The sequence below is a fragment of the Aedes albopictus genome, chromosome 1 (assembly GCF_035046485.1).
Source record: "Aedes albopictus strain Foshan chromosome 1, AalbF5, whole genome shotgun sequence".
Taxonomy (NCBI): domain Eukaryota; kingdom Metazoa; phylum Arthropoda; class Insecta; order Diptera; family Culicidae; genus Aedes; species Aedes albopictus.
The window spans coordinates 25,005,793-25,018,006 of NC_085136.1; the positions used below are offsets into that span (position 1 = coordinate 25,005,793).

Here is a 12,214-nt window from a genome sequence, read left to right on the forward strand (position 1 = left end):
CTCGTACGTTGCCATTTTCGATTAGGGAAATCGTTGAGAAGGAAATTGAAAGTTTGGTGCAGAACGGGGTTTTGATTAAAGTTAATCTTAGTGAATGGGCTACACCCGTTGTTCCTGTGATTAAATCTCAGAATCGAGTAAGGCTATGTGGGGACTATAAATTGACTGTCAACAGAAATCTCTTGGTGGACGAACACCCTTTACCAACAATCGATGAGTTGTTTGCCAACATGGCAGGAGGAGTAAAGTTCTCCAAAATTGATTTAACTCAAGCGTACTTACAGATGGCGGTGCGAGAAGAAGATCAGCGTATATTGACTTTGAATACTCACCTCGGGTTGTTTCAACCTACTCGTTTAATGTATGGAGTGGCTTCGGCACCAGCGATTTTTCAAAGAGAAATTTCTCAAATTTTGCAAGGCATTCCAGGTGTATCTGTATTCTTGGATGACGTTGAAATAACTGGTCCAGATGATAAAACACATCTAGCCAGATTGCATGAAGTTTTGCGACGGTTTCAAAGTTATAACATGCGTATCAACCTGTCTAAGTGTGTGTTCTTCGCTGACAGTATTGAGTACTGCGGCTACGTTGTTGATAGCAAAGGAATTCATAAGATGGAAGACAAAGTTACTGCAATCCAAGAGATGCCGGCGCCGAAAAATAAGGAACAGGTTAGAGCATTTATGGGCCTGGTTAATTATTACGGAAGGTTTTTGCCCGGTTTGAGTTCAAAGATGTATCCAATCAATAATCTCCTAAAAGACAATGCACCGTTTGTTTGGGATAGGGCCTGCGAGGATGCCTTCAAATGGGTTAAATGCGAAATGCAGTCTGACCGCGTGTTAGTTCACTACGACATGAATCTTCCATTAGTTTTGGCGACTGATGCTTCTCCATACGGTGTAGGTGCCGTTTTGAGCCACATCTACCCAGATGGTAGCGAACGACCTATCCAGTACGCGTCACAGACACTTAACTCAACTCAACAAAAGTATGCACAAGTAGACAAGGAGGCATATGCAATCATTTTCGGGGTTAAGAAGTTCCACCAGTACCTGTTTGGCAGGAAATTTATATTACTCACTGATAATAAACCTGTTGCCCAGATTTTCTCTCCTGACAAGGGACTGCCAACTTTGTCAGCGACACGAATGCAGCATTACGCTGTTTTTCTCGAGAGTTTCGATTTTGAAATTCGTTTTCGAAATTCGAAATTTCATGCGAATGCAGACGGGATGTCTCGTCTACCGATTCCGAACTCTTCAGGCAAACCATACTTTGAGCTGGCTGATGTTTTGGAGATTCAACAGATCGAGACACTTCCTGTTTCGGTTGAAGAGCTTGCTCAACATACTGCGAAAGATTTGACTGTACGTAACTTGATTCAAGCATTGCAAACTGGTAGATTGGTCGAGGGTCATGATCGTTTTGGGATCAACCAAAATGAGTTTTCAATTCAAAAGGGCTGCTTGATGAGGGGAATCCGTGTTTACATACCTCCCACACTGCGTCGCAAAGTGCTAGAAGAGCTGCATGCTGGCCATTTTGGGATTTCGCGCATGAAATCCCTGGCAAGATCATATTGTTGGTGGTGCAACATTGACAATGATATTGCAGATTTAACTCAAGGTTGTATAGACTGTGCTCGTACAAGACCAGACCCGGCTAAAGCACCGGTTCATTCATGGGAAAGACCTACAGAACCTTTCCAGCGGATTCATGTAGATTTCGCGGGGCCTTTCATGGGACAGTATTTTCTCATTGTGATTGATGCGTACAGCAAATGGCCCGAAATCAAAGTTATTCCGGACATGACAACAGAGACCACAATTCAAAGATTACGAGAGTTCTTTGCCACTTTTGGTATTCCATCAGTTATAGTGACTGACCGTGGGACTCAATTTACATCAGATCAATTCAAGTTGTTCCTGAAGAACAATGGTATTACTCATAAGATGGGTGCCCCGTACCACCCTGCCACAAACGGGCAGGCTGAGCGTTATGTTCAGACAGTGAAGGACAAACTCAAAGCTCTCAAATGTTCACGATCGGAGATAAACATGACTTTGCTTGATATTCTTTCCGCGTATAGACGCACAGTTCATCCTGCTACAGGGAAAAGCCCATCGATGCTTGTGTTCGGCAGGCAGCTGAAAACTCGTATTGATCTGATGATACCCAGTGTGGATCACGGTGTAAGCTCCAGGAATAGCTTGGGAGAGGAAAAGCGAGTACGATCTTTCGATGAAAACGATAGGGTTGCAGCTAGGGATTTTATGTCAGGCTCTGAAAAGTGGAAGTTTGGTGTCGTCGCTGAGAAAATAGGCAAGTTACACTACATGATTAGACTTGACGATGGTAGACTGTGGAAGCGACACGTGGACCAACTAAGACCTGGGCCCGTTTCTCCAATCACTGATCCCGATCCTGATTCTCTACTCGATAATCTTATCCGCAACCAATATAACGAACCTAAATTCTGTTCCAATGCGCACGATCCACAAGCATTAGATAGTGCTATTCATAGTGCTATCAATGACTTGCCGTCTACGGGAACTGAGGCCAATCAAACAGTTAACATGAGAAATTCAGCAACTGACATTACACCTACTCGTAGCTCTGTTACTCCTACCTGCAATGCTCAAGGAAATGCTGAAGCGAATCCAACCAGTGAAAGTCGTATCAGAAGATCAAACAGAGTTAGGAAACCTCCGGCAAGGCTTGATTTGTAAAGACGCTAACAGTACTAACTCGATTTCCAAAATTTCCCTTTCCTATCCTAAAAATCTGTAACCGTAACCCCGAGTCGGCCACGGGTAATCATTGTTAGACGAAGCGGACAGGTACGCAGCGGATAATGCGTGGAAACGCGAAAACACTACCGGGAAACTCGGAAAATACCGCGGGAGGAAAAACGCAAGTGTTCCGTCGTCAAGCGATAAACATTTATTCCAATCGTAAACATACATACATTCTTTGGTTTACTTCTATTGTCATTGTCTTGGTAACGTGCATAAAACGGACTGTCAAAAAACATGCACAACAGGGGTGTCGGCAATTAGGTCGACACTAGGGGGTTTGGCAATCAGGTCGAATACCGGACGACCGTTGCATTTTCTCCAACACTCCTCCTCAACGGTTGGCCTTACCTTTGCTGAACCCCGCAGAACCCTAACTATCCACCAAAACAAAGTCGCTTCACTACTCCGGACGTGCTAGTCACGGTGATGATTGTCCTTGGTATCACTACCAATACTCTTCACTTCACCGTTCCGACTCCAGCACATCCTGCCTCGCAATTCCGGAAACACTTGACACTTCCTGCGACTCCTCCTCAACCGGAGCTGGATCCTCCGCACACTAACACCGTGCGTCAAAGAACTCTTCATCGTCGTCATCCGGATCACTAACAGTCACAGGCGATTCTTTCCGCTGTACAGCCACCTCCTCCTGGCGGCTAGGTTCTTCACATGTTTTACACACTACTATCGAGGCTCGGTGTTCCAATTTCCGGCGTCGCCGACGGTTTCCGTTGCTCCTTCCAACTATTTTCAGCGCATGCTCGGCCGTCCTCAGTTGGTACAAACTACCTCGGCGATCTCCCTTCACAGCCACTTCACCGGCTGCATTCACAATGTCACAATCGTTCTTCCGGAACACCACATGGAAACCCTTCGACGTCAGCACTTTCACGGAAATCAGCCCACTCTTCAGCGACGGGACGTACAACACCTTCTGCAGGGTCACATCAACCGCGCCTCCGCACCCGTTCACGCCAGTTAGCTTCACGGTTCCGCATCCAGCTGTCTTCACCGATTTCCCATCCGCCAGAATCACTTCACTAGTATCTCTGTCATCAATAGTCTCAAAGCATCGCTTGTCGTTACACATGTGAGCACTTGCACCGCTGTCCACAATCCACCCGCTCGACCGGACACCATTTGCCAGAAACAAAACGGCACTTCTGTCCTTCACTGCGGCTTGCTTCGCGGTCGATGAATCGCTCTTCTTCTTCTTCTCACACTCTTGTTCGCACTTTCTTTGCAACACCGGACAATCTCGCTTCAGATGACCCTTCATTTTGCAATAAAAACATCTCCTCCTGGGAGAATCACGAATGCTGAAACTTTTCAGCGCTTTCAGTTCGCTGGGATATTCACTTTTCCCAGACCGCTCCTTCCGACGTTCGAACTCGTCTAGAAGCTTCGACTTCACTAACACTACCGTGAGATCCGCATCCGGCCTGCTTTCGAGAGCAGTAACCAGTCCCGAGTACGAATCCGGGAGGCTCCGCAAAATCATCGCCACCTTCAGGGAATCATCTAGCTTCTGTCCGGCCTGCGTCAGTCTGTCAAACAGTTCTTCCACTTCAAACAAATGGCACTCAAGGTCACCATCTTCAAGAAGATTGACACTACACAACCGCTTCAACAAGGAGACCCGGGAAGTAACCGTCACTTTTTCGTGGTACTGCTTTAGATTGTTCCAAAAGTCCTTCGCACTAGCAGCCGCACGAATCAACCCGTACTGGTTTTCTGCAATACACAACCCCATTGTCGCGCGGGCCTTTTTATCGTCTTTTTCCCACTGGCCGGGGTTCACAGCTTCTTGCTTCGGGGTATCAATCACATACCACAGTTCTTCCCTTGTTAACAGCATCTCCATTCTGAATTTCCAAGTTTGCCAGTTGCGGTTGTTCAACTGGACAAACTTGCTCAGCGCCTCCATCGCTGCTGGCTTTTCAGAATTTTCACAAGCGCTACACAAACGACCGACACTTTTTCCGCTTTTTCCGTTCCGATTAAACCGATTTTCGCGCAACTTTCACTGGGCCCATAACCTGTTAGACGAAGCGGACAGGTACGCAGCGGATAATGCGTGGAAACGCGAAAACACTACCGGGAAACTCGGAAAATACCGCGGGAGGAAAAACGCAAGTGTTCCGTCGTCAAGCGATAAACATTTATTCCAATCGTAAACATACATACATTCTTTGGTTTACTTCTATTGTCATTGTCTTGGTAACGTGCATAAAACGGACTGTCAAAAAACATGCACAACAGGGGTGTCGGCAATTAGGTCGACACTAGGGGGTTTGGCAATCAGGTCGAATACCGGACGACCGTTGCATTTTCTCCAACACTCCTCCTCAACGGTTGGCCTTACCTTTGCTGAACCCCGCAGAACCCTAACTATCCACCAAAACAAAGTCGCTTCACTACTCCGGACGTGCTAGTCACGGTGATGATTGTCCTTGGTATCACTACCAATACTCTTCACTTCACCGTTCCGACTCCAGCACATCCTGCCTCGCAATTCCGGAAACACTTGACACTTCCTGCGACTCCTCCTCAACCGGAGCTGGATCCTCCGCACACTAACACCGTGCGTCAAAGAACTCTTCATCGTCGTCATCCGGATCACTAACAGTCACAGGCGATTCTTTCCGCTGTACAGCCACCTCCTCCTGGCGGCTAGGTTCTTCACATGTTTTACACACTACTATCGAGGCTCGGTGTTCCAATTTCCGGCGTCGCCGACGGTTTCCGTTGCTCCTTCCAACTATTTTCAGCGCATGCTCGGCCGTCCTCAGTTGGTACAAACTACCTCGGCGATCTCCCTTCACAGCCACTTCACCGGCTGCATTCACAATGTCACAATCGTTCTTCCGGAACACCACATGGAAACCCTTCGACGTCAGCACTTTCACGGAAATCAGCCCACTCTTCAGCGACGGGACGTACAACACCTTCTGCAGGGTCACATCAACCGCGCCTCCGCACCCGTTCACGCCAGTTAGCTTCACGGTTCCGCATCCAGCTGTCTTCACCGATTTCCCATCCGCCAGAATCACTTCACTAGTATCTCTGTCATCAATAGTCTCAAAGCATCGCTTGTCGTTACACATGTGAGCACTTGCACCGCTGTCCACAATCCACCCGCTCGACCGGACACCATTTGCCAGAAACAAAACGGCACTTCTGTCCTTCACTGCGGCTTGCTTCGCGGTCGATGAATCGCTCTTCTTCTTCTTCTCACACTCTTGTTCGCACTTTCTTTGCAACACCGGACAATCTCGCTTCAGATGACCCTTCATTTTGCAATAAAAACATCTCCTCCTGGGAGAATCACGAATGCTGAAACTTTTCAGCGCTTTCAGTTCGCTGGGATATTCACTTTTCCCAGACCGCTCCTTCCGACGTTCGAACTCGTCTAGAAGCTTCGACTTCACTAACACTACCGTGAGATCCGCATCCGGCCTGCTTTCGAGAGCAGTAACCAGTCCCGAGTACGAATCCGGGAGGCTCCGCAAAATCATCGCCACCTTCAGGGAATCATCTAGCTTCTGTCCGGCCTGCGTCAGTCTGTCAAACAGTTCTTCCACTTCAAACAAATGGCACTCAAGGTCACCATCTTCAAGAAGATTGACACTACACAACCGCTTCAACAAGGAGACCCGGGAAGTAACCGTCACTTTTTCGTGGTACTGCTTTAGATTGTTCCAAAAGTCCTTCGCACTAGCAGCCGCACGAATCAACCCGTACTGGTTTTCTGCAATACACAACCCCATTGTCGCGCGGGCCTTTTTATCGTCTTTTTCCCACTGGCCGGGGTTCACAGCTTCTTGCTTCGGGGTATCAATCACATACCACAGTTCTTCCCTTGTTAACAGCATCTCCATTCTGAATTTCCAAGTTTGCCAGTTGCGGTTGTTCAACTGGACAAACTTGCTCAGCGCCTCCATCGCTGCTGGCTTTTCAGAATTTTCACAAGCGCTACACAAACGACCGACACTTTTTCCGCTTTTTCCGTTCCGATTAAACCGATTTTCGCGCAACTTTCACTGGGCCCATAACCTGTTAGACGAAGCGGACAGGTACGCAGCGGATAATGCGTGGAAACGCGAAAACACTACCGGGAAACTCGGAAAATACCGCGGGAGGAAAAACGCAAGTGTTCCGTCGTCAAGCGATAAACATTTATTCCAATCGTAAACATACATACATTCTTTGGTTTACTTCTATTGTCATTGTCTTGGTAACGTGCACAAAACGGACTGTCAAAAAACATGCACAACAGGGGTGTCGGCAATTAGGTCGACACTAGGGGGTTTGGCAATCAGGTCGAATACCGGACGACCGTTGCATTTTCTCCAACAATCATGGCTTTCCAAGTACTAACATTTCAAATACTATTGTTAGGGGAGGAAAAGATGTTATAAAGTTCGCATTATAATGTATTCACTGTATTACCCCTCTGGAGAACATCAATGTCATTGACCACTTCCTCCGTATCTTTTGTGTCAAATAAAAGTCATTCGTGTGCAACAAAGCAAAGGTGAAGCACGTTGTTTTTCTCTGCTACGATTCCACTATTCCCGAAATTACAACACAGAGCTAAGTTCGAGTTTTTTTGCTTTTTGTCATGAAAATTTTTTGAGGGGGGGGGGGGGGGGGCAAGTTCTTTAACAAGCTACGTCATTTATAGAGGAGGGTATCTGAATTTGTGACGAAATGCTACGCGGGGGAGGGGGGGGGGGCGGTTATTATAAATCGCTTAAAAAAGCTACGTCATTTATGGACGCCCCCTAAAGTTCGACAGATTCATTGGTATAGGGCTTGCATAGAAGCTTCCGTCCATATGTACAACACAGTAACTCAGCATCAAGCAGTATTGAGGACGCTTTATTGACGTTTACATTCACACTAAATGTTAGCTGGGTCGTTCAAATCTCGCCGGTAATGGAGGTGTCTAATATCTGCCGTTCAATGTCGATTTGGTAGCAGTTATGTTATAAACGGACTAAGTTCAATAAAACCGAGTCATAAGTTTCATAAAACCCAGTCAATTTGTTTGCTTCATGGATTGTTACATAAACCTTCATGAAGCTCGTATGGAATATAAACAAGCATATCGCATCTTATTGGGCTTCGATTCTACAATTTCCGATTAGTAGTACTTCGAAGGCCATCCCAACAAACAGTTTTTGCTGTACAAGAGTGGAACAAACCACTCTTATGCAAACTTAAGCTTAATAAATTGTTATTCAGCTAGTTCTGTTACTTGGGATCACTTTAATTTTTCGTAGCTCGGGTTAGTTCTATAGAACATAAGCAAACCAAAGATTGTGTCCACAGGTAGTTTGGAACAAAACATAAAAAAAAAACAAAAAAGCCACATAAAACAATGTAATATATTGTGCAATGCAAAGATAGAAAGATAAGGCACCTGGCGGCAGTCTAACAACAACTTCTATGTGAATTTCTACGACTCCACAATTGTTTCCGTTACAGGGTGGTTTTGTTTGGTACTACCGCTACTTTTCCTACTGTGCCGACTGTGACGAAATTTTCTAAAACTTCCAAGCCAATTGAGTTTTAGTGCCGTCACATTCACCGGTCTTCCAATGAGGCGTTTCTTGAAAAGTTGCTTCCGCTTTTGAGGCACAACGCAACAAATCAAAAACCGAATGTTCCGGCAGCAAAGAAGCAGCAAAGAAAATTTAGAACCAAGGAAGATACAGAGATTAAGAAAGCGCAAAATACGTGTATTTGGGTGATGTGGTGAAACGACTGAGTATTGGAAGCAATAGTGCAAATATTCTGGCGGAAACGGAAACCGGTGGTCACTTGGTATGGGGCTTACCACCCCTGTTGCTTACCTTCGCCTTCAGGGCGTAGTAGTCGATGTTGTGGTTGGGCCTTCGTTTCTCCTTGGTGTGTTGTAGGGTTTCCTCCCGTTCCGAGAGGCGTTGCTGCAGGATTCGAACCGTTTCATGGCATGCCGCCAGCTCCCGTTCGTGAGCTGCCTGAAGAGTTTTAAGCTGTTTAGGGGGAAAACGGGTAAGGCGTAAGGAAGCGAGTTTGGATTGTGGGAAGTATGACGCATGCGAGAATAGATACACTTGAACCTCCTTTTAAGTAGAATCTATAGAATACTATGTAAGTACTTATGTAAACGGAGCATCACTTCAATGGAGTTTGATTGTATATAGAGCAGTTGGGGGACCTAATGCGATGATTACTTTGTATGTACTTCCTGGAATTTTCTGAAACATCACTGAAATTTAATCTTCAGGGTAATTTGATGGAATTTCATGGAAACTCTTAAACTCCCTGCGAACTTCTGAAGCCTTAAAATCTATGATATTACCCTATAAGCCCATGAAGCTCCCTGAAACCCTCCGCAATCCTATGAAACCCCTGAAGACTCATTGAAACGTTCCTAGTACCATTTGAAGACCCTCTAAAACCCATAGATACTCCCCCATTGGTACAGCCCTCGAAAATAGCTTTAGGCCTCCGTAAACCTTCCTCAATCCTCTGAAACCAACTACACTTCTCCTGACACCCCTCGAAACTCCCCAAACGCTTTAAAGCTCTTTCACGCTCTAGAAACCCCGTGAGACCACTTGAAATTCAGACTGAAATTCTCTGAAACTCTTTAGGAACAAGCTGGGTTTAGGCCCAGCTTCCCTGAAACCCCTTCCGATATCCCCTGAATCCTTCCTTCCTGAAAGCTTAGTTTAAAGCCCCTGCAATGAAATCCCCTGCAGATCTCATAAATCCTCTGAACTGCCTGACAACTTTTCAAACCCTGAGGTCCACTAGATGTCCCATGACGCCTCCTGAAACCCACTAAAATCCACTGAAACCTATCTGGAATATCCCTGAAACTCTCCTGATATCCCTTATAAACCTCCTGAATCTCCGAAACTCTCTGACATCTGCCTGATACCCCTTGAAACCACCTATTACCGCTTTGGAATTAAACTCTTTAACCCTCGAGCGATCGCGCTGTTGTATTTTGTACAACACTATGAAAAAATCTCGCTTTTAGTACTCAGCAATAGCGTGGTGCTGACGGAGGTGGCCAACCGCGCGAGTTACGGAAGGTTAAAACCCCTTACTTTCCTGAACACCTCTGAAAACTCCCTGAAACTCCGTGAAATGTCCTGAATCTACTCATTGACAACCTAAAATCACCTAAAATTAACCTGGCCTTCCAAACATGTCCTGGACGTTTCCTGAAATCCCCTGAAACCTCACTGAGACTCCCTACCCCTTCAAAATCTCTGATAAACTTCCTGATAATTCCGCGAAAACTCCTGACATCCATGAAAATTACCTTTGAAATCCCCTGCAGCGCCTGAAACCCTCTTGAAATCACCCTTCTTTGGTACCCTTGGTACCCTTGAAACCTTCCGGTATCCCATGAAGCTTTTCTGAGAGTGTTCAAAAACCTCTTTGAGCCACTAAAACCTCTTGAAGCTCCACCCTGAAACCCGCTGTAGCCTTACATATCCAGAATCTTCCGAATCCCCCATGAAGAGCCTTGAAACCCCCTGAAGCCCCAGAAACAGCACCCTGAAATCCTTTGAAACCTCCTTGGAAGCCAGATGTCCTTTTAGCCCACGCTTCCCAATTACTGTTTTTGCGACACACCAGACCCTGGAAGACTCGCTTGAGTAGAAAAAGCGGGCCTGCGACACGTTTGAGCACCGTTAAAACCGGATTTAGGAAGTACTACTCTAAACTGCCATCCCTTGAAACTTAATGAAACTCTTTTGGAACTCCGTGAGAACTTCTGAAACGCCCTCCCTAAAAACTCCTAAAACGCTCTTAGATCCCCATGAAACCCCTCTGAAATCTCTCTGGAATTTCCTTGGTAGCTTTTGAAGACCCACTGAAACCCATTGAAACCCTCTGACATTCCCCTGAAGCGTCTTTAAACCCTTCTGAAGCCTTTGAAACCAGCTCAAATCCCCGTGACATTCCCATAAAGGGTGAAACGCCTGTAGATTTCTTGAAATTCCTGATATCTCCAAGAATCAAAACTCCCTAAAGATTTCTTGAAGAGACACCCTGATATCCACTGAAATCTCTTGGAACCCCCAGGAACCTCCTGAAATCCCTATGTACCCAACAATCATTGTTGCTGTATAAGAGCTTAATCAACCACTTTTACACAAGCGTTTGTTCCATAAGCTCTTATACAGCTACTTTTGTTAGTTGGGTAGTTCTCTGAAAGCTTTGAAACGGCTTCAAAATCTCTTAAAACTTAGCCCTCGCTGCATTTAAAATTTCCTTTACGAATCTCTGAAACCTCTTGGAACATCCTCTACCTCCTCTTACACCACCCTGAAGCTCTGCTTAGCCTCTCTAGAAGCCTTCAAATTCTATTCCAAGTAATAATCTGATCCCATTTTAATGATTATCATGAGTTCGTGTAAAAAATAACGATCCATAACTTAAATGGAGGTTCGCATGTATAAAACTCAATCAACTTACGTCCTGCAGCCTCTTGTCATGCAACGTCTTGTAGTCCGCTTCAAGCAGCTTGATCTTCAGATGCGCATCCTTCAGTGCACTGGCGTCGGAAGCGACTCCTCCACCATCCGCATAGTGAGATGGATCGTATGCCTTACCTTTTCCCATCGAAGAACTAGTAGAGGAACTGGTGCCGGATCGCCCCTCCGATTTCAGGTAGGTGTCCCGTTCCTTCTGTAGCTTCTTGATCGTTTTCTTACAGTCTTCCACTTCTCGCGTCAGTCGTTGAACTGCCTTCTCCTTGATGGCTAGATCCACGCGCATTCCCCGGATGGTGGCAAGAAGATGGGCGTCCTCCCGGCTTTGGATCTGCGAATCTGACAACGAATTTGGCAGCTTTCCTCCAGCGTTGGCTGATGAAGCTCGCTTAGGTCCGGTGGATGATTGATTCCGGCCCGGTCCACCCGTTCCGGTCAGCTTGCTATCGGTCTGCACTGAAATGGACCTAGTTTTAATACAATCCTTGTCGGGAATATCTTCGGTTTGCGTGAAGCTGCTGCTGGTTGCGATGGCGATTGAGTTAACCTTCGGGAGCGACACTGCCGCATGGCTCGTGATGCTCGAGAGTTCGTCCATCTGGCGGATGATCTTCTCGTTCAGTTTGGAGTTGATCTCCTGCAAACTGAGCACCTGCATCTCCAGATCGGCAATGTGGGTCTCGTACTTGGACTGCACCGAGTTGAAGCGGGCCTGCACATTGGCCAGAATGCCCTGGGCTTTGGCATCCTGTTCCTTGGCGTCCGCTTCCAACTGGGCAATACGCTGCTCCAGAAGTCGACGCGTCTGGGAAGCATCCTCAGTCGGTTTGTTGTTGTTGGTGTTTTTGCTGGCCACTGAAAATTGGAAAAAGCGTTAGATTCTAAGTAAAATGTGTAACATGT

The 12,214-nt window shown here is 46.3% G+C and overlaps 1 protein-coding gene across 4 annotated transcripts in view; it reads right to left on the reverse strand.

The window, feature by feature from the left end:
• Positions 1-12,214, reverse strand: part of LOC109415218 (centrosomal protein of 162 kDa-like) — a 107,584-nt gene that overhangs the window by 9,537 nt on the left and 85,833 nt on the right. For all 4 annotated transcript variants that reach the window (XM_062844239.1, XM_062844241.1, XM_062844242.1 and 1 more), the window contains exons 4-5: positions 11,295-12,166; positions 8,666-8,827 (exon numbers count right to left, since the gene is read on the reverse strand). In XM_062844239.1, coding sequence (XP_062700223.1) covers positions 8,666-8,827; positions 11,295-12,166 — 1,034 coding nt within the window. The remainder of the gene's footprint in view (positions 1-8,665; positions 8,828-11,294; positions 12,167-12,214) is intronic.